Source organism: Oncorhynchus clarkii, chromosome 26 (genome assembly GCF_045791955.1).
Source record: "Oncorhynchus clarkii lewisi isolate Uvic-CL-2024 chromosome 26, UVic_Ocla_1.0, whole genome shotgun sequence".
NCBI lineage: Eukaryota > Metazoa > Chordata > Actinopteri > Salmoniformes > Salmonidae > Oncorhynchus > Oncorhynchus clarkii.
In genome coordinates, this window is record NC_092172.1 from 246,900 (window position 1) to 270,592 (window position 23,693).

General features: G+C 42.6%; 1 protein-coding gene across 1 annotated transcript in view; it reads right to left on the minus strand.

The window, feature by feature from the left end:
- Window positions 1-23,693, minus strand: part of LOC139385202 (axoneme-associated protein mst101(2)) — a 280,755-nt gene that overhangs the window by 64,524 nt on the left and 192,538 nt on the right. Inside the window, exons 11-14 of the mRNA XM_071130313.1 lie at window positions 21,610-21,804; window positions 3,567-3,635; window positions 3,074-3,217; window positions 583-663 (exon numbers count right to left, since the gene is read on the minus strand). Coding sequence (XP_070986414.1) covers window positions 583-663; window positions 3,074-3,217; window positions 3,567-3,635; window positions 21,610-21,804 — 489 coding nt within the window. The remainder of the gene's footprint in view (window positions 1-582; window positions 664-3,073; window positions 3,218-3,566; window positions 3,636-21,609; window positions 21,805-23,693) is intronic.

Below are 23,693 nucleotides of genomic sequence, written 5' to 3' on the forward strand. Positions count from 1 at the left end.
CCTGCTACCAGGGCAGTTTATCTGCAAACACGTTAGCTAGCTTGTTGACTTTGTCTGCTCTGTGTTTGTTTCTGGTGGCTGTAAAGTTAGCTAGCTTGCAAGTTCGGGGCCATGGCACCAGGGTCATTCGAGTAGGCAGGACTTAACGAAAATATGTTTGTTTTTTGCTCCCGAGTGGCGCAGCGGTCTAAGGCACTGCATCTCAGTGCAAGAGGTGACACTACAGTCCCTGATTTGAAGCCAGGCTGTATCACATCCGGTCATGATTGGGAGTTCAATAGGGCGGTGCACAATTGGCCCAGAGTCGTCCTGGTTTGGCCGTCATTGTGAATAAGAATTTGTTCCAAACGGACTTGCCTAGTTAAATAAAGGTTACATTTTATTTTTAAAATTAAAAACCTTGCGCAGAAGGTCAGTCCAAGGCAGCTCCGGGCTCAATGCCCTTTTTTTCGTTTGATGTAAAAACACAACACAATAAGTCAAGGCAGCACAGGGTCACTCATCGACCTGCGCATTCCTGCTTTAAATGACATGCTCAATGGGGTTACAAAGATATGTAACAAAAAAATAACAGTGGCATACCAGATTTCCAAAGAGTTGACTGAACATCCTTCTTGGTCTCCTTCACCTTTTTGTCCACCTTCTTTTTGGGTTCCACCACAACTTTAATGAAAGCGTGATTGAGTCATGTTAATAAACTTTCCAGTTTCTACCTAGAAATTAAAATATTTGTGTCATGTATTGTACACTAACATAAAATATATGACATATTTTAAATCCAAAGTTACCCAAATATACATAACTCACATGCTTGACATTTTACTTTGACTGTATAAATTATCACTTAGCCTACAAACCCCACAGATTTGACATTTCACAGGAATAAACAAAGTAGGCTAAACCTTTCTTGTTGAAAAAGTCATGGATGACTTTCTTCTCCAAATGTTTTGTCTCCTTTTTCATCTCTTTCTCCTATCTGGCAGTCTTCTTTTTTGGCTCTTCTAAATGTAGTGACAACATACATTTTTGAGTAACATTGCCATTGGATCCCTGAAACTTCTCAAGTTAACTTTGACACTAGATCATACAGATTCCATGTAAATGTCATGGGCTCCTGAGTGGCGCAGCGGTCTAAGGCACTGCATCTCATTGCTAGAGGTGTCACTACAGACACCCTGGTTTGAATCCAGGCTGTATGACAAACGGCTGTCATTGGGAGTCCCATAGGGTGGTGCACAATTGGCCCATCGTTGGGACAACGTTTTTGTATGCTTTTGCATAGTCACTAGAAAGTTCTTCATAATTTCACTACAATGAAATATGAACAGAAAGTTGTAATGAGCTGCAGTTATCTTGCAATTTGTTATTCTACCACTAAGTATGAGCGGTATAATTGGTATTGAATAACAACAGTGCTTTACAACAGTTGAAAGGTCATGTAAACAATAAACTTTAATAAATGATAAATAAAAAATGAATAGCACAAGCTCATTAAGAGTATGCTTTCTTATTGAAACCTGACGAACATTACAGTGCCTTCAGAAAGTATTTACACCCCTCAACTTTTTTCACATTTTGTTGTGTTACAGCTTTAAATTTCAAATGGATTACATTTAGATTTCTCTTCACTGGCCTACACACAATACCCCATAATTTCAAAGTGGAATTTTTTACAAATTCATAAAAAATGAAAAGCTGAAATATCTGGAGTCACTAAGTATTCAACCCCGTTATGGCAAGCCAAATTAAGTTCAGTAGTATAAAGTCACATAATAAGTTGCATGGACTCGCTCTGTGTGCAATAATAGTGTTGAACATTACTTTTTTATCACACACATGCAATTATCTGTAAGGTCCCTCAGTTTTTCCAGTGCCTCGCAAAAAGGGCACATATTGGTGGATTGGTTAAAAAACAAGAAAAAAAGACATTGACTATCCCTTTGAGCATAGGGAAGTTATTAATTACACTTTGGATGGTGTATCAATACACTCAGTCTCTATAAAGAAACAGGTGTCCTTCCTAACTCAGTTGCCAGAGTGGAAGGAAACCGGTCAGGGATTTCACCACGAGGCCAATGATGCCTTTAATAGGAGATATGAGAAAACTAAGGATAGATCAACATTGTAATTACTCCACAATACTAATTGTAATTTACAGAGTGAAAAGAAAAATAAAATATTCTAAAACATGCATCCTGCAACAAAGCGCTAAAGCAATATTGCAAAAAAAATGTGGTTGAAAATGGCACATTTGGGCACTGATAAATGCCTAAATCGGAACGCAGTGGCTGTATAGTAACATGCTATACTGTAACTGTACATAAAACATAGTGATCATAAACGTTGACGGTGTATATGACATGAGTTTTATGATATGGAAATGTAAAGTGCACATTTGGTGTTTGGCTTGCTTTTATGAAATCAAAGCAGTACTTATTATAATCCTCAATGTCTCATATGTCAAAATACATAGTCCTCTTAATTTACAGCATTTCCCTCACTCAGACAACAAAAAGTTGTCCAATTAGCGGGAGGGATAGGGGCATCTTCTTGTCACGCGAGGTCCTCAAGTTTAGAACGGCTGTCAGTTAAAAAATAGAGGAGCTCTGGCTCTGCGTTTCAGAGTGCTGTATGGGTTTTAACTGACAGCCGTTCTAAACTTGAGGACCAACGTCATAACACACATCCACTATCTATAGTGTAGCCTATCATGTGGATCATCATGTGCTTGCTATACGTAATGGAAAAGGAGTCGTCAGCACATAGTCAAAGGGCAATGAGATTAACATTGATAGTGTAACATAGTGTAACATGAAGCTAGGACTGTATGTCCAAGATAGCGTTCCCTATATGTAAATAGACTGACAATTATTAATTTATTGACCCTATGGGCCGTTCCTTGTCCAAGGCTTGCTTACTTATTAATTCACTGTCCCACAGGCTACTTACAGTATGTTTATTGTGGTTAAGAATAATGTAAATGTAAGGAAGGCTTGATTTTCTATAGATATGTAAATGCCATTATAATTTGGTAGAAGCCATAGAGACAAACAGTACTGCAAGCCTAGCTTACCTTTGGGTCCTGTCTTCTCTGCTTTCTTCACACTGGGCATTGCCTCAGGCTTTGCTTTCTCCTCGGCCTGCTCCTCTTTCTTTTCCGTCTTGACCTCCAATTTCTTATTTTCTACCTCTTTCATGGATTGTGCATCCCTCATCGCTGTAAGTAAAGACATGATCCTGTGAACAAATGCCTCCTTCTCTTCATGTAAAATTAGAGCACAATTCCTGTTGGGTAGTTTCCTGGACACAGATTAAGCCTAGTCCTGGCCTAAAAAGCGAACTCAATGAAAAATCTAACTTTTTAGTCCAGGAAACCACCCCACAATGTTCACAGATACAGTAGGTTTTTACTTCATATGCCAGCCAGGGAATTAGGAAATTAAGTTTGGGTTTATTTTGGGGTATTATTGAATTACAAATTACATCAGTACATCAATCCCTCCCAACTGTAAAAAAGGACATAGATAGATTTGAATTGAAATTAAAAAGAAAAAAACATGATTTACCTTTAAGGACCACTTCTACCTCTTCTACTACTTCTTCTCTTGCTTGCCTCTCCTTGGATTGTCTGAGAACTATCACACAAAGAAATACGACATTTTGCAATTGTTCCTATAAAATGAAAGGTAGTGCATTACAGTGATGGTAATTAGGTAGTTGTGACAGTTAAAGCATGCATTAGTTATATAAAAAAAAAATGTAATAGCATATTTAGCAGGTGATATGGTTGGGTGGTGGTAACATGGTGTCATGGTTTTGTGTGACGAGACCGTTTTAAAAATATATTGTACTTAAATATTGCAATTTTCCCATCATGCAGAACAACTGCACGTCATTCTCTGGTTGTAAACTGGTTTTCTGTAGAAACATGTAAAGATGAAAATGTGATTATTAGATTAGGAAAGACATCATATTTTGGTTCTTATCTAGTCAGATAGTATTATTTATCTGGAAACTAAGAAGGCCTTAACAAAACCAGTATTCAACCTGACCATGACATCATTTGAAAAGTAACTTTAGAACCTACACTGAGTGTACAAAACATTCAGTTTTGGGTAGTACACTATTCTTGATACTATTGGGCGTGAAAAACCCAGCAGCGTTGCAGTTCTTGACACAAACCAGTGCTGCTGGCACCTACTACCCACCTACTACCCATTCAAAGGCACTTAAATATTTTGTCTTGCCTATTCACCCTCTGAATGGCACACATACACAATCCATGTCTCAATTGTCTTCAGGCTTAAAAATCCTTATTTAACCTGTCCCCTCCATCTACACAGATTGAAGTGGATTTAACAAGTGACATCAGTCTATGACATGTTGTGTACACTCAGTGTATAACCTCAGAGGTCGGTTGAGCACTCAAAATCCAAATCCACCACTAGGGACAGTTCAACATTTCCCCATCGTAAAAAATATTTTCATATCATAACCATAACCTGTTGACAAATATTACGCCTTTAATATATCCATTGTGGGTGGATAAGGGTGTGCATACCTTGCGAGACATATACAGTATAATGATATGGAGCTAATATCTTTACAGGACCTCAAACAAATATATTCACTTCCAGGCTTTTCATGGTTCCGTAACCTACAATTTAGTGCTTTGTCAAAAGCTATTGGAGCCCCAGTAACATCCCACATAATGCACACATGGATTGACCTTTCTAGTCTAGAGTGTTGGGCCAGTAACTGAAAGGTTGCTAGATCGAATCCTTGAGCTGACAAGGTAAAAAATGGTTTGTTCTCCCCCTGAACAAGGTAAATAACCCACTGTTCCTAGGCTGTCATTGTAAATAATAATTTGTTCTTAACTGACTTGCCTGGTTAAATAAAAAAAATGACAAATGTATTTCTAAAATTGTATATGGCACTTATGATTCCCTGCTGTGTGTTAAATGCTCTACATTGGGTGTCACTCTAATATGGAACTGTGAAATGGAGAGGTTGGGGCAAGACCTGAACTGGGATACCATTTGGGAAAATTGCCTAACCCAGCACACCCGCTTATACAATAAAGTTGTGCAACCCCATTTAGACATTTTAAGATGAAGCTGATTCCCACTCCAATCTCTCCATTTGGTGTCACTCGAGAATGGATGTGATAGACGGCTGGTTTGCACGGGGTTTATTTTATATCCCATGCTTTGTGGCAGCCTGTACTTCGTACTTGTGTTTTTGTACTTTGTGATGCCTCACTGGTTCATTGGGCATTTTTTTGTGACGGAGTTGCGTTTTGTGCAAATGATTTTCTGTTACAGCTGGACCTTTACCTGGCAACTGTCCACCCGGCTCCTTCGGGCCGTGAGAAGGTGTCTGCCCTTGTCTCAGGCCTCTCGGGAAAAACCCTGGACCATTGTGAGGATTTCACCCGCCGCTTCCGGGCAGTCTTCGACCACCCGCCCAAGGGTAGAGCGGCGGGTGAACGTCTCTTTCATCTGAGGCAGGGGACGAGGAGCGCCCAGGAGTTCGCTATGGACTTTCGGACCCTGGCCACCGGCGCAGAATGGAACGACAGGGCCCTGATCGACCACTATCACTGCAGTTTGTGCGAGGACGTCCATCGGGAGTTGGCCTGCAGGGACACCAACCTCACCTTCAACCATCTGGTGGAGCTGTCCATTTGGCTGGATAACCTGCTGGCCACCCGCGAATGTCCAGACAGGGGTCTGTCCGTTCCATCCCCCAGCACCACAGCGCCGATGCCCATGGACCTGGGAGGTGCTGCGCTCAGGGAGACCGGAGGTGGTACAGTCTCGTGCACCATCTGTGGCCGCAGAGGTTACACTGCCGGTCGGTGTCAGGTTGGTTCCTCTGGGGGTCGAGGCAGCAGGCAGGGCACTCTGGCGTCACTCCAGGTGAGAAGGCACCATTCTCACCCAGATCCCTCTGTTGGACGCATGTTTTTGTTTGTTACTTTTCCTGAGTTTCCCCCGCATTCCCAGCTTAAGGCGCTCGTCGATTCAGGCGCAGCTGGGAATTTTATAGACAGATCATTCGCCCATAGTTTAGGGATCCCCATCGTTCCAGTGGCTATGCCCTTCCCAGTTCATGCCTTAGACAGTCGACCATTAGGGTCAGGGTTGATTAGAAGGCCACCGCTCCTCTGGGCATGGTGACGCAGGGGGGGGGGGGGGGTCACACGGAGAGAATCAGTCTCTTCCTCATTGACTTTCCTGCGTTTCCCGTGGTGCTAGGCCTACCCTGGTTAGCTTGTCATGACCCCACTGTTTCATGGCAAAGGAGGGCTCTCACGGGGTGGTCGCGAGAGTGCTCGGGGAGGTGTTTAGGGGTTTCCATTGGTGCTACTATGGTGGAAAGTCCAGACCAGGTCTCCACCATGCCCATTCCCCCCGAATATGCCGATTTGGCTCTCGCCTTCTCGAAAAAGACGGCGACTCAATTACCACCCCATCAACAGGGGGGTTTTTTGGGGAAAAATCTCCTGGTAGACGCCGCACTTCCCAGGAGTCACGTGTATCCCCTGTCACAGGAAGAGACGGTGGCTATGGAAACATATGTCTCTGAATCCCTGTGTCAGGGATACATTCGGTCCTCCACTTCACCCGCCTCCTCAAGTTTATTTTTTGTGAAGAAGAAAGAGGGAGGTCTGCGCCTGTGTATTGACTATCGAGGCCTAAACAGATCACTGTGAGGTACAGTTACCTCTTATCGACACTGCGATTGAGTCAATGCATGGGGCGCGCTTCTTCACCAAACTACAAACTAGATCTCAGGAGAGCTTACAACCTGGCGCATATCCGGGAGGGAGACGAGTGGAAGATGGCGCTCAGAACGACCTCAGAGCATTATGAGTACCTCGTCATGCTGTACAGATATATTAATGCTCCATCAGTCTTCCAAGCCTTTGTAGACAATATTTTCAGGGACCTGCACGGGCAGGGTGTAGTGGTGTATATTGATGACATTCTGATACACACGCCGAGCATGTGTCCCTGGTACGCAGGGTGCTGGATCGACTGTTAGAGCATGACTTGTACGCCAAGGCTGAGAAATGCCTGTTCTTGGCCAACTCCAACCACGGTAAAGGAGGTGCAGCGTTTTCTAGGGTTTGCCAATTACCACCGGAGGTTTATTCAGGGTTTTGGTCAGGTAGCGGCTCCCATTACCTCACTGCTGAAGGGGGACCGGTATGTTTGTAGTGGTTGGCTGAGGCAGACAGGGCTTTTGGTCACCTGAGGGCTCCGTTTACCTCAGCTCCCATGCTGGCCCATCTAGATCCCTCTTTGGCATTCATAGTGGAGGTGGATGCGTCCAAGGCTGGGATAGGAGCCGTGCTCTCTCAGCGCTCGGGTACGCCACCGAAGCACCACAAAACTATGACGTGGGTGACCGGGAGCTGTTGGCTGTTGTCAAGGCTTTGAAGGCGTGGAGACATTGGCTTGAGGGGGCTAAACACCCCTTTCTCATCTGTACTGACCACCGCATACTGGAGTACATCCGGGCAGAGAGGAGACTGAACCCTCGGCAGGCAAGGTGGCCATGTTTTTCACCCGTTTTGTTTTCACCCTTTCTTACAGACCAGGTTCCCAGAATGTGAAGGCAGACGCACTGTCCCGGCTGTATGACACAGAGGAGCGGCCCATGGATCCCACCCCCATACTCCCAGCCTCCCTCCTGGTGGTGCCTGTAGTGTGGGAGCTGGACGCGGACATTGAGCAGGCGCTACGTGCAGAGCCCACTCCCCTCCAGTGTCTCGCTGGGCGTCTGTACGTTCCGTCTGTTGTCCGTAACCGGCTGATCTATTGGGCCCACACGTCACCCTCCTCTGGTCATCCAGGCATCGGTTGGACAGCGCTGTCTGAGTGGGAAGTACTGGTGGCCCACTTTGCCTAAGGACGTGAGGGCTTATGTGTCCTCCTATTCGGTGTGTGCCCAGTGTAAGGCTCCTAGGCACCTGCCCAGAAGGGAGCTACACCCCTTACCCGTTCCACAGCAGCCTTGGTCGCACCTGTCGGTGGATTTCCTTACCAATCTTCCTCCCTCACAGGGTAACACCACGATCCTGGTCGTTGTGGACCGTTTTTCTAAGTCCTGCCGTCTCCTCCCTCTGCCCGGTCTCCCTACGGCCTTACAGACTGCGGAGGCCTTATTTACACACGTCTTCCGGCACTTGGGGTGCCTGAGGATATAGTGTTTGATCGGGGTCCCCAGTTCACTTCGAGGGTCTAGAGGGCGTTCATGGAACGGGTTTTCACCCCGAGAGTAACAGGCAGGTGGAGAGAGTGAACCAGGATGTGGGTAGGTTTCTGAGGTCTTATTGCCAGGACCGGCCGGGGGAGTGGGCGGCGTTCGTGCCCTGGGCATAGATGACCCAGAACTCGCTCCGCCACTCCTCCACTAACCTCTCCCCCTTCCAGTGTGGACTGGGGTACAGCCTGTTCTGGCGCCTTGGCATCAGAGTCAAATCGAGGCTCCTGCGGTGGACGACTGGTTCAGGCGCATGGAGGAGACAAGGGACGCCACTCATGTTCACCTTCAGCGGGCCGTGCTGCGCCAGAAAGCCAGCAGTTTGGGTCTGGCTCTCGACACGCCCATTTACCTGCCCTGCCGGAAGCTGGGGCCGCGGTTTGTGGGGCCATTTAAAGTCCTGAGGAGATTGAACGAGGTTAGTTACAGGTTACAGCTTCCCCCCGATTACCGTATTAACCCCTCGTTCTATGTGTCTCTCCTTAGGCCAGTGGTGGCTGGCCCGCTCCAGGAGTCTGAGGTGCGGGAGGTTCCTCCACCCCCTCTGGACATCGAGGGGGCCCCGGCGTATTCCATTCGCTCCATACTGGACTCGAGGCATCGTGCGAGGGGCCTTCAGTACCTTGTGGAGTGGTAGGGGTACGGTCCGGGGGAGAGATGCTGGGTTCCGTTGGAGGACGTGCTGGACCCTTCAATGCTGCGGGAGTTCCACCGTATCCGTCTGGATCGCCCTGCACCTCGCCCTCCGGGTCGTCCCCGAGGCCGGTGTCGGCGTGCTTCTGGAGCCACGCATCAATGGGGGGGGGGGGGGCGGGTACTGTCACGACTTCCGCCAAAGTCGGTCCCTCTCCTTGTTCGGGCGGCGTTTGGCGGTTGACGTCACCGGTCTTTTAGCCATCGCCGATCCACCTTTCATTTTCACCTGGTATTCATTCCCTCATTTACATGTTGTGTATTATTTTATATCCCGTGCTTTGTGGCAGCCTGTACTTTGTACTTGTGTTTTTGTACTTTGTGCTGCCTCACTGGTTCGATGGGCATTTGTTTTGTAACGCAGTTGCGTTCTGTGCAAATTCTTGCCTTTGTAGAGTGCTTTGTCCACTCATCTCTGCTCTTCTGCGCCTGACTTCGATACACAAGCTACACTCACCTCTTGACAACTGTCACACCCTGACCTTAGAAATCCTTTTTATGTCTCTATTTTGGTTTGGTCAGGGCGTGAGTTGGGGTGGGCATTCTATGTTTTGTGTTCTATGTCTTCTATTTCTTTGTGGTTGGCCGGGTATGGTTCTCAATCAGGGACAGCTGTCGATCATTGTCTCTCATTGGGAACCAAACTTAGGTACCCTTTTCCCCACCTGTGTTTGTGGGAGGTTGACTTTTTTGGAGCACTTTGCTTGTGAGCTTCACGGTTTGTTTTTGTTGTGCTTAATGTTTTGTTTGGCGTCATTTGGATTAATAAAGGAAATGTATGCTCACCACACTGCACCTTGGTCCGCTCCTTCCAACAGCCGTGACAACAACAGTATGTTAAGTTATATTTTATGTTTTTTTGTTTGTACAAATGTTTGTTTTGTTTGTATTGTCATGACAGATAATATTTGTAACATGATCCTCCGTTGTGTATTGTATAAAGTGGAAGATAAATAAAAACGTTGACCACACCCAAAACATATTTTCACATGACCCTTCCTTTGTACTGTAAAATAAGTTGCACGCCCTTCCCACTCATACAAATATTGTTTACGACCACAAATAACAACTGTAGCAACCTGGTGTTTATAAATGTGGATATCAACTTTTCCCCTTCAGTATGCTTTTGTGGCACGACACAAAGGGCTACGGGACAGAAAGGTTGAGGGTTTGCCGACCACGGACGAGCTCCCTCTCCCTGCCTGTTTCATTACACTACAAATCAGAGCCGGCTGCACACAATGATCAGCTAGGTGGAAATCTGATTTTCAACATTTTGATGCCATATTTATAAATATATAAAAATTATGCAGTGAATAATCCACCAACAGGTTTCTGTGCCAATGCACCACACAACCAATTAACAAAGCACACCAACTTCGGCACGTCAATATGGTTTTCATTTTCAACACCAGAATAAATGAACATTGAAAATCTCGACAAACAGAAAATACATCCCTCCTTACTTTATAGGCCTACCCAGTATTGAATGCTTGGCTTGACAATCTCCTAATGTCATTAAACTTTTTGGTGTGTTGTAACAGATGTCTCTTTCCATTCATCAAATGGCCTATGCACAGTTTGGATTGATTGATTTTATTTGTCAGTAAAAAAAACACTAAAATATATATATATATATATATATATAAAAGTATGTGGACAGCCCTTCAACTTAGTGGATATGCTGTATAAAGTGTATAAAATCGAGCACACAGCCATGCAATTTCCATAGACAAACATTGTTAGTAGAATGGCCGTACTGAAGAGCTCAATGACATTCAACGTGGCACCATCACAGGATGCCACCTTTCCAACAAATCAGTTCAGCAAATTTCTACCCTGCTAGAGCAACCTCGGTCAACTGTAAGTGCTGTTATTGTGAAGTGGAAACGTTTAGGAGCAACAATGACTCAGGCACGAAGAGGTAGGCCACACAAGCTCATAAAACAGGATCACCGAGGGCTGAAGAACATAGTGTACAAATTGTCTGTCCTCAGTTGCAACACTCACTACCTAACATCAGCACAAGAACAGTTCGTCAGGAACTTCATGAAATGGGTTTCCTTGGTCGAGCAGCCGCGTATAAGCCTAAGATCACCATACGCAATGCCAAGCGTCGTCTGGAGGGGTGTAAACCTCACCACCAGTGATGAATCACGCTTCACCATCTGTCAGTCCGACGGACGAGTTTGGCGGATGCCAGGAGAACGCTATGTGCCCGAATGCATACTGCCAACTCTAAAGTTTGGTGGAGGAATAATGATCTAGGGCTGTTTTTCATGGTTTGAGCTAGGCCCCTTAGTTCCAGTGAATGGGAATCTTAATGCTACGGCTTACAATGTCATTCTAGACTATTCTGTGCTTCCAACATCGTGGCAATAGTTTGGGGAATGCCCTTTCCTGTTTCAGCATGACAACTTCTTTTTTTCCTTCGATCAGTGTGGAAGAACAGAGCCCTGACCTAAACCCCACGAAACACCTTTGGGATGAATTGGAATGCCGACTGCAAGCCAGGCCTAATCGCCCAATATCAATGCCCAACCTCAGTAATGCTCGGGGCTGAATGGAAGCAATTCCCCACAGCAATGTTCCAACATCTAGTGGAAAGCCTTCGCAGAAGAGTGACGGTTGTTGTAGCATCAAAGCGGGGAACAACTCCATATTAATGTCCATGATTTTGAAATAAGATGTTCGACGAGCAGGTGTCCACTTATTTTTGGTCAGTGTACACATACACTGAGTGTACAAGCCATGCTATTTCCATGGCATAGACTGACCAGGTGAATCAAGGTGAAAGCTATGATCCCTTATTTATGTCACTTGTTAAATCCACTTCAAATCAGTGTAAATGAAGAGGAGGAGACAGGTTTAAAGATGGATTTTTAACCTTGAGACAATTGAGACATGGATTGTGTATGTGTGCCATTCAGAGGGTGATTGGGCAAGACCAAAGATTTACAGTAAGTACCTTTAACCTTTGTAGGTGCCAGGGCACACCAGTTTCAGTGTGTCAAGAAGTGCAACACTGCTGGGTTTTTCAAGCTCAACAGTTTCCCGTATGTATCAAGAATGGTCCACCACCCAAAGGACATCCAGCCAACTTAACACAACTGTGGAAAGCATTGGAGTCAACATGGGCCAGCATCCCTGTGGAACACATTCGACACCTTGTAGAGTCCGTGCCCCGACTAATTGTGACTGTTCTGAGGAAATATATTAGGATGTTTTGTGCACTTAGTGTACACACAGTACAAAGAGTTTTAAAAGTGATTGCACTATTAAGTCTGGTACTTATTTCCATTGTGGTACATATTTTTTTTATACATAAATAGTTACAAAAAAAATTCTCAATTTCCATTCAATTTGCGACAGATTTTCATGTGAATATTCTAAAATCTGCCCATTTTCCCATCAGTTGTATTTCCATCAAATTGAATTGTTGCGGATAAAAGTCTGCGCTTATGTAAATAATTAGTGCGCATAAAACAACTTTTAGGTTAAATTCCCATGTACCGAATAAAAAATACAAGTTAAATGCATTTCCATTGCATATGTGTGGTATGATTGTTAGTTAGCCTATTGCAGATCTGGGCAATTGATCCACCTACCGGGGTGGCAGGTAGCCTAATGGTTAGAGTGTTGGGCCATTCATCGAAAGGTTGCTAGGTTGAATCCCTGAGCTGACAAGGTAAAAATCAGTTGTTCTGCCCCTGAATAAGGCAGTTAATAACCCACTGTTCCTAGGCTGTCATTGTAAATAAGAATTTGTTCTTATTAACTGGCTTGCCTAGTTAAAATTAAAAGAGCAAATGTAAACCAGGGGAAAATGCACTACCCTTCCCTGTGCCCAATAATTTAAAAAAACACACAACCCTCCCTAAAGCATCAAAAATAAGTTTGACAACCTTCCCCTATTTTGGACCACCCAAGTAAATTTCTGTCCCCTTCTCAAAGCTTCAAGGCCTTCCACTCCTCTTACAGCGACACTGGTCTGCTGGGCATCTACTTTGTCACTGCCAAACACCACATCGACGACATGATGCACTGGTCACAGAATTCTCTCATATGCAGATAACATCTATGATGGCTGGGTAGCATACAGGTTTTTAGCAAATGTTCGAAAAAGGCCCAATTCACAAGATATATTGTGTCAAATCCAGTAGATGGTAAAGTAGCCCACTTTAGAAAAGTACAAATTCCCCCCAGTGCCTGAACCCTTGCACACTCTTTACATTTTGCTGCCTTAAAATGTTCTCAAAAGTGAATAAATTAGATTTTTTTCTTATCGATCTACACAACCGACTTCACATTTTAAATGTTGAAGAGAAGTTAACACAACAATTGATCCTTTCATTCTTAAAATAAACTGTTTAGACAATTCAGAAGCAAGGTTGTTGATTCTGCTCTTCACAAGTCGTGTGTCAGTTCCCCAAAATAACACTAGTGCTTACACAGGGAAAATGATGGGGGAGGGACCCAGTCCAGATGGAAATGTCTACCCTCAGAATGCAGAACAGCACACACACCCACGCAGCCCTATTATCTTCATTTTTTACCATGACTTACACAAAGGGTTCCAGAAAGAGACTGTTTTCAACATACTGTTAATCGATAAATTGTATCTATTTGTCAATTGTATAATTTGTTTGCCTCAACAAAAAGAGATGGAATAACTGAGGCAGTACGGAAAGTAGATATTGGACTAAGCCTTGAGGGGGCTTAGTTCCATAGGCTCAAGGCTTAGTCCAATATCTTCTTTCCATACTGAAAATGTATATAATAAGCTTCTGTTCTAAATAAAAAGGCTACAGACAAGGAATCAAAGCCACCAACCACTGGAGTCCCCTATGTCAGTCATCCCATTTATGTCAGTTGTCCCAAGTCCTGCAAGTCATTACAGAATATAAGTGCTAGATGTAGGTGTGCAATTTAGAGAATTGAAAATCATGTAGTGTACAGATGACTCTTCATGAAGGTATTATCTCAAATCGTTAGTCATATTGCATAGGCCCTAATGTATTACATTGCTGCTAAATAAGAATAAATACTTGTTTTATATAGCTAATATAAAGATAAATAAGTTATGCTAACCATTCTACAGAAAGTTAAGTGAAAATACATTTGTTAGTATTAATACCTCTGGCACGTTGAATGTCTTTGTCTTGGTCATCTTTATCCTCGTGCTCCCCAACATCTTTAAGGTGGGCCTTCGATCCCAGTCTTTTAAACATCTTAAAGGGAATTGGAACATTTATCTTCCTTTTGACACCAGCTTTCTTGCTCTCACTGTTGTTGTTGTTTTCATCATCATCGTCATCATCAATGATTTCAGAGTAATCTCCATCAGTATCAGGAAGTTGGGCCATTTCTGCAATGTCAGCCACTACATCAAGAACATCAAGCTTTTCAGCTCCACTGACATCAATATATTCATATTCATCAATTGACTGTTTCAACTCCTCTCTTTCTTCCTCATCTTTTACATAATCTTCATGATCTTCATCACCGAGTTCAATACTGGCATTAGATCCCACTTCTCGAAACAACTGGTTTTGGATCGGCACATTTATTTTGGTGGTGTATGTCTTGGCTCCAACTGAACTGTCTTCACTGTCAATATCTTCTCCATCTTCAACATCTTGATCTTTGACGTCATGGGTATCACCCTCTTCATCTACTTCTAAGTGATGAACCTTCTCTTTCTCCATCTTCTTTTCTTTCCCCTCCTCCTCGCGGCCATCAACATTGATTACCTCACCATCCATCGTTTGTTCATGGTCAAGTTCTTCAACATCTCCACTACATGTGTGACGTAATGGTAACAAATTAAGGTGTTTTTCAAATCTTACATTATTTTCATTAGCAATTTAGGGGCGAGTGGTGGAAGTTGAGCCAAATCTTACATTCAGCATCACTCAGTCAAGAGAAATATAGTATTCTTTCTAACAAAGATATCTACAGTGCCTTCGGAAAGAATTCAGACCCCTTGACATTTTCACATTTTGTTATGTTACAGCCTTATTCTAAAATGTATTAAATATTATTTTTTTTACCTCAAACTACACACAATACCCCATAATGACAAAGCAAAAACAAGTTTGACATTTTTGCTAATTTATGAAAAATAAAAACTGAAATATCACATTTTCATAAGTATTGAGACCATTTACTAAGTACTTTTTGAAGCACCATTGGCAGCGATTACAGCATCGATTCTTCTTGTGTATGACACTAAAAGCCTGGCACACCTGTATTTGGACAGTTTCTCCCATTCTTCTCTGCCGGTCCTCTCAAGCTCTGTCAGGTTGCTGCACCGCTATTTGCAGGTCTCTCCAGAGATGTTCGACCGGGTTCAAGTCCGGGCTTTGGCTGGGCCACACAAGGACATTCAGATACTTGGCCCATAGCCTCTCCTGCATTGTCTTGGCTGTGTGCTTAGGGTTGTTGTCCTGTTAGGTGAACCATCACTCCAGTGAAGGTGAACCTTCACTCCAGTATGAGGTCCTGAGCGCTCTGGAGCAGGTTTTCATCAAGGATCTCTCTGTACTTTGCTCCATTCATCTTTGCCTGACTAGACTCCCAGTCCCTGCCACTGAAAAACATCCCCACATTATGATGCTGCCACCACAATGCTTCACCGTAGGGATGGTGTCAGGTTTCCAACAGATGTGACGCTTGGCATTCAGGCCAAAGAGTTCAATCTTGGTTTAATCAGACCAGAGAATCTTGTTTCTCATGGTCTGAGAGTCTTTAGGTGCTTTTTGGCAAACTCCAAGTGGGCTGTCATGTGCCTTTTACTGAGGAGTGGCTCCATCTGGCCAATCTACCAGAAAGGCCTGATTGGTGGAGTTCTGCAGAGATGGTTGTCCTTCTGGAATGTTCTCCCATCTCCACAGGGGAACTCTAGAGCTCTTTCAGATTGACAATCAGGTTCCTGGTCACCACCCTGACCAAGGCCCTTCTCCCCCGATTGCTCAGTTTTGCTGGGCAGCCTGCTCTAGGAAGAGTCTTGGTAGTTCCAAACTTCTTTCATTTAAAAAGGATTGAGGCCACTGTGTTCTTGGAGACCTTCAATGCTGCAGACATTTTATGGTACCCTTCCCCAGATGGACAATTCCTTCGACCTCATGGCTTGGTCTTTGCTCTGACATGCACTGTCAACTGTTGGACTTTATATATGTGCCTTTCCAAATCAAGTTGTAGAAACGTCTCAATGATGATATTTTAAAACAGGATATACATGAGCTCAATTTTGAGTGTCATATCAAAGGGTCTGAATACTTATGTAAATGAGGTATTTCTGTTTTACATTTTTTACAAGTTAACATCTCTAAAATCCTGTTTTCGCTTTGTCATTATGGGGTATTGTGTGGAGATTTCTGAGATTTGTATTTTATTTAAATCTATTTTATAATAAGGCTGTAACGTAACAAAATGTGAAAAAAGTCAAGGGGTCTGAATACTTTTCGAAGGCAATTTACATATACACTGAGTATACAAAACATTAAGAACAGGTGAATCCAGCTTTAATCCCTTCTTGATGTCACATGCTAAATCCACTTTAATCAATGTAGATCAGTGGATCCCAAACTTTTTATAGTCCCATACCCCTTTAAAACAGTCAACCTTTAGCTGCGTACCCCCTCTAGCACCAGTGTCAGAGCACTCTCCAATGTTTTTTTGCCATCATTGTAAGCCTGCCACCCACACATTATACGATACATCTATTTAACATAAGAATGAGTGTGAGTTTGTCACAACCCGGCTCGTAGGAAGTATATCATCATACTTTTTGGAGAAATGTTCTCTGGTCTGATGAAACAAAAATAGAACTGTTTGGCCATAATGACCATCGTTATGATTTGAGGAAAAAGGGGGAACTTTGCAAGACAAAGAACACCATCCCAACCATGAAGCACGGGGGTGGCAGCATCATGTTGTGGGGGTGCTTTGCTGCAGGAGGGACTGGTGCACTTCACAAAATAGATGGAATCATGAGACAGGAAAATTATGTGGATATATTGAAGCCTCAAGACACCAGTCAGGAAGTTAAAGCTTGGTTGCAAATGGGTCTTTCAAATGGACAATGACACCAAGCATACTTCCAAAGTTGTGGCAAAATGGCTTAAGGACAACAAAGTCAAGGTTTTGGAGTGGCCATCTCAAAGCCCTGACCTCAATCCTATAGACAACTTGTGGGCAGAACTGAAAAGCATGTGCAAGCAAGTAGGCCTACACACCTGACTGTCAGGAGGAATGGGCCAACATTCACCAAACTTATTGTGGGAAGCTTGTGGAAGGCTTCCCGAAACGTTTGACTCAAGTTAAAAAATGTAAAAGGCAATGCTATCAAATACTAATTGAGTGTAAACTTCTGACCCACTGGGAATGTGATGAAAGAAATAAAAGCTGAAATAAATCATTCAACTATTTTTCTGACATTTCACATTCTTAAAATAAAGTGGTGATCCTAACTGATCTAAGACAGATCATTTTTACATTTTTTATTTTTTTGGGGCCTTTTCCCCCAGCATTGTCCCAACCATATCCGCAGCAGCAGGAATAATTAAGACCTCCACAATAGTATGGGGCTTGCCTGTCCTATCCACTCGGTAGCACACCATATAAGACGCTTCTAGCCCCTTCTTATTGATGGTATCTGTTGCTTTTGTACATGTCTTAGAAAAGGCACTACTCCCAATATAAGTGAACACCAAATCAATGTAGTTCTCATAATATTTGTGCCTCTTCGATGGTCCAACGTCCCTGTCTGTTCGGTGCTTTCCCGGGTAAGGGGGCAGTAGCTCTTTGGCTGCATCGGATTCACAACTGTCAGTGTCCATGCTAGCTGGGCTAGCAACAAATGTAGAATTACTGATGCTAGCATTGGATGTGCTCATGGAAGCAGAACAACTTGTGTAGTCGACAGGTGCAGGTGTAGTACTGCTGGCAGTAGCAGTACTACCAGTAGAGCTGGAATGTGTCTCTATGGACGCAGGCCTTACTTTTTTTTAACATTTATCAATTTTCGAGCAAACGGAATGAGCAGCAGCTACGTTTTGCTACATACAGACCGTTAGTAAAATTATCGTGAGAGAGTAGCGGTTAATGTGATTGGATGTTAATTATTTGACTAGGCGACCTGTATTTGACATTGTGTTATTATTTCGCTGAACACTAAATCGTTTAATATTAATTTTGGCAGTGAAACTAGGCTATTCAGCTGATATAGTTTCAGAAATAGTCCACCACCCAAAGGATATCCAGCCAACTTGACACAACTGTGGGAAACTTTGGAGTAAACATGGGACAGCATCCCTGTGGAACGCTTTCGACACCTTGTATAGTCCATGTCCTAATGAATTGAGGCAGTTCTGAGGGCAAAAATGGGGGCGAGGGCGTGTTCCTAATGTTTGGTATACTCAGTGTATTTCAGGATATTGTGTGTCCCTCGAAATTAGCAGTTTTGAAAACATAGCCCATCCAAAAAAAGTGTCTTCTTGGCACAACTTACTCCGGCTATGGGACAGGGTTATTTGAGCCGCCTACAAATTTCTGGACTGAATAAAATATTACCACTACATTTTTAAATTAGGTCTATCTTTATTTCCCGAACAGAATTCAACACAATCACTTTTTTGATATATACATTACAGGTCAAAAGTTTCAGAACACCTACTCATTCACAGGTTTTTTTTTAATATATTTTCTACATGATAGAATAATAGTGAAGACATCAAAACTATGAAATAACACATATGGAATAAGGAAAAAAAGTGTTGAGATTCTTCAAATAGCCACCCTTTGCCTTGATGACAGCTTTGCACACTCTTGGCATTCTCTCAACCAGCTTCATGAGTTAGTCACCTGGAATGCATTTCAATTAACATGTGTGCCTTCTTAAAAGTTAATTTGTGGAATGTCTTCCTTCTTAATGCATTGAGCCAATCAGTTGTGTTGTGACAAGGTGGGGGTGGGGGGGTATACAGAAGGTAGCCCTATTTATTATTCAACAACCGCTGAATAGCATAGTGCTACATTCAATAAATATTAATACAAATATTTATATTCATGAAATCACAAGTGCAATATAGGAAAACACAGTTTAGCCTTTTGTTAATCCACCTGTCGTGTCAGATTTTGAAATTATGCTTTACAGCGAAAGCAATCCAAGCGTTTGTGTAAGTTTATCGATATCACAACAAAACATTAAGTACACTTAGCATCAGGTAGCTTGGTCACGAAAATCAGAAAAGCAATCATATTAATCGTTTACCTTTGATGATCTTCGGATGTTTTCACTCACGAGACTCCCAGTTACACAACAAATGTTCCTTTTGTTCCATAAAGATTGTTTTTATATCCAAAATACTTCACTTTGTTTGTCACGTTATGTTCAGAAATCTACAGGAAAGAGCGGTCACAACAACACAGACGAAAATTCCAAATAGTTTCCATAATGTCCACAGAAACATGTCAAAAGTTTTTTATAATCAATCCTCAGGTTGTTTTTAAAATATATAAATCGATAATATATCAACCGCAAATGTCTTTCACAGTAGGAGAGGGAAAAGCAAAACCTATCCAAACTGTTGCGCGAGCAAAACTCATGTGACCACTTGACGCGATGTTATCCTTCTGGCTCATTTTTCAAAATAAAAGCCTGAAACTATGTCTGAAGACTGTTGACACCTCGAGGAAGCGAATGGAAAGGGAATCTGGTTCATATCCCTTTAAATCCAGCAAAGGGAGGCTATGGAACATGGAGTTTTCAAAATAGAAGCCACTTCCTGTTTTGATTTTCGTCAGGGTTTTACCTGCAATATCAGTTCTGTTAAACTCACAGACAATATTTTGACAGTTTTGGAAACTTTAGTGTTTTCTATCCAATACTAATAATACTATGCATATATTAGCTACTGAGACTGAGGAACTGGCCATTTACAATGGGCACCTTTTCATCCAAGCTACTCAATACTGCCCCTGCAGCCATATTAAGACAAGAACTTTGTGCAGTCAAAAAAATCATCAAGTGCTATGACGAAAGTGGCTCTCATGAGGACCGCCACAGGAATGGAAGACCCAGAGTCACCTCTGCTGCAGAGGATACGTTTATTAGAGTTACCAGCCTCAGAAATTGCAGCCCAAATAAATGCTTCACAGAGTTCAAGTTACAGACATATCTCAACATCAACTGTTCAGAGGAGACCGTGTGAATCATGCCTTTATGGTCGGATTATTGCAAAGAAACCACTACTAAAGGAAACCAATAAGAAAAAGAGACTTGCTTGGACCAATAAACACAAGCAATGGACATTAGACCGGTGGTAATTTTGTCCTTTGGTCTGGAGTCCAAATTGGAGAATTTTGGTTCCAACCGCCGTATCTTTGTGAGGCACGGTGTGGCTGAACGGATGATCTCGGGCATGTGTATTTCCCACCGTAAAGCATGGAGGAGGAAGTGTTATGGTGTGCTTTGCTGGTGACACCATCTGTGATTTATTTATAATTCAATGCACACTAAACCAGAATGGCTACCACAGCAGTCTGCAGCGATAAGCCATCCCATCTGGTTTGCGCATAGTGGGACTGTCATTTCTTTTTCAACAGGACAATGACCCAACACATCTCCAGGCTGTGCAAGGGCTATTTTACCAAGAAGGAGAGTGATGGAGTCCTGCATTAGATAACCTGGCTTCCACAATCACCCGACCTCAACCAAATTGAGTTGGTTTGGGATGAGTCGGACCGCAGAGTGAAGAAAAAGCAGCCAACAAGTGCTCAGCATATGTGGGAACTCTTTCAAGAATGTTGGAAAAGCATTCCAAGTGAAGTTGGTTAAAAGAGAATGTCAAGAGTGCAAAGCTTTCATCAAGGCAAAAGATGGCTATTTGAAGAATCTGAAATGTAAAATATATTTTGATTTGTTTAACACTTTTTTGGTTACTACATTATTCCATATGCGTTATTTCATAGTTTTGATGTCTTCACTACTACTCTACAATGTAGAAAATAGTAAAAATAAAGAATAACCCTTGAATGAGCAGGTGTTCTAAAACTTTTGACCCGTTGTGTGTGTGTGTGTTATATATATATATATAATTTTAAGCATATTTTAACACAAGCTTAACACCTAACAAACACTGTACTTTTTTGATAACACCTTCAACATTGGCCAGGCCCTGGTGTTACCTTATATTCCAGCAATAATACTTCATTTTTCTCAACTTGCCATTGGCTCAACTTACCCATAGGCAAACATTTTGAATATATTAGCCCACACAGGTACAAGGATGCACATTCATGCTAAATTTAAGACCTCATATTGAAGTGTATAGAGACTCTGATGTGTAGAACAATCTTAAAGTTCTCTACTTTGGTTTAGATACAAGCATCATGACTAATACAATACATTGATTTGCCTTGGTGAAAATCAATGTTTTGGACCTAGACTCCCTAAATATTTGGACAAATTATATATTGTGTGTATGGTTTCCTAGAAACAAGGGGTGACTCAACTTAACATTACACTCAAGTTACCCCACTCTTCCCTACTTTGATATGTTTTATGATCATAAATTAAAATCAGATTTTGTACATTGGACATAATAATATTATATTATAAATATTTCCAAATACCTTGTTGGTCTTTATCCATATCCTTAGGAAGTACCTCTCCAGCTCTTAGATGGGCCTTAGATCCCACTTTTCTAATCGTCTGTTTTTGGATCCGCACATTTATTTTGGTGGTGTATGTCTTGGCCCCCGCTGAACTGTCCTCATCGTCAATGTCTTCTCCATTTCCAACCTCTTGATCTTTGACATCAAGGTCATCTGTATCATGATTGTCCTTATCAGCTTCATATTCTTCTTGATCATCGTCACTAACAACTTGATCTTTAATTTCAAGGTCACTGTGTAGCGGTATTTATTAGAGAGGGGTAAAGAAAGCTTTTGTTCGGGCGCCAGGCAGGTATTAACCATGCCGAAAGGAAAAGAGTAGAATAGAGAGAACCACTACCAGACCCACACACATCAGCAGAAGAGACTGCCTAGAGTGTAGCCTGTTTACCAGATAGCCAGTGGAGAGAAAAGAGAATACACACCATATAAAACCCACATCACAGCACAGGGGTAACCCCAACGAGAATACCTCATACAATAATACTAATACTAATAATGGCATAGCAATTCAACAGCAACTTCATACAAGAAGGAACCCAGTCATCAACATAGGATTTGCAATAATCTGTATTATTTTCTAGTGGATGAGTGCAGAGGGTATGAATGTGGGGGGTGTTCATCGACACAACAAAGGCCTTAAAAATGTCCAGTCTTCTCGGCCACATGTCATTAGTACATCTCAATACAGTTCACATATCAATACACAATTTGCAAGCAACCTCCCTTTTAACTGAAATGTCCAAATACTTCTGGCAGGGCAATAATAGTCCAGCTCTAATGAACTTCAATAGGAAGTGCATTGGAAAAATAGAGAATCTGTTGCAGGGTAAAGCACTGGAACGATAGAGGGAAGAGAAAAAGAGAAAGAGAACAAGAGAGATCTTAGCTGTGGTCTTCAGGCGTGCATGTGTACTGTCTGACTGTCCGATGGTTTGTTGGTTTGTATGTTAAAGCTTCGCAACAATGTTGCTACTAATCCATGCGATCCATAACGGGCGCGGTCCCAAACGAAAACAACCACGACCTAGAGCGATTACACCGATGATTGAGTTAAACACTCTATAAACTACACACGCTGAAAACAAACAAAACTTCTGCAGCACAGCACACACAATCAAACTGTCGCGCCACCAAAGAGCCCCTCCCCAAAGAGCTGAATCAGCTCTCTTCATTTTCTCCTTCCTTACTGCTCATGCGCTCTTAAAGTGGCAGTGCACGGTGAAGACTCCGTGCAGATTTCGCCACAACTGTGATCATTTTTATTCCCATCATCAATGTCTTCCTCTGCCTCCTCCTCTCCATCATCTTCATGATGTTCATCACCAACTTCAATACTGGCTCTAGATCCCACTTTTCTGACCATCTGTTTTTGCATCAGCACATTTCTTTTGGTGGTGTATGTCTTGGTCCCCTCTGATCTGTGCTCATCGTCAATGTCTTCTCCATGTTCAACCTCTTGATCTTTGACATCAAGGTAATATGTGTCATGATTGTCCTCATCAGCTTCAGCTTCTTCATGATCATCATCAACAACAACTTGATCGTTAGTGTCAATGTCACTGTGATCATCATGTTTATACTCATCATCAATGTCTTCCTCTGCCTCCTCCTCTCCATCATATTCATGATGTTCATCACCAACTTCAATATTGGCCCTGGATTCCACTTTTCTAAGCATCGTTTTTTGAATCTGCACATTTCTTTTGGTGGTGTATGTCATGAATCCCTTTGAACTGTTTTCATTATAAATGCCTTCATCTTCAACACCATTATCTTTGACGTCAACCTCATTGGTATCACCCTCCTCCTCCTCATCTAACTCTAAGTGATGATCCTTCTCCTCTTTCACCTCTTCTTTCTCCCCCTCCTTGCTAACATCCATGATTTCTTCATCGTCCATTGTTTGTTCATGGTCAAGCTCTTCAACATCACAATCTACATCAGTGATGTAATGGCAACAAATTAACATATTTCCCCCTGTCTTTAATTGACTTTAATAGCTATTTACTTTGATATGACGACTACCCTATCAAATCAAA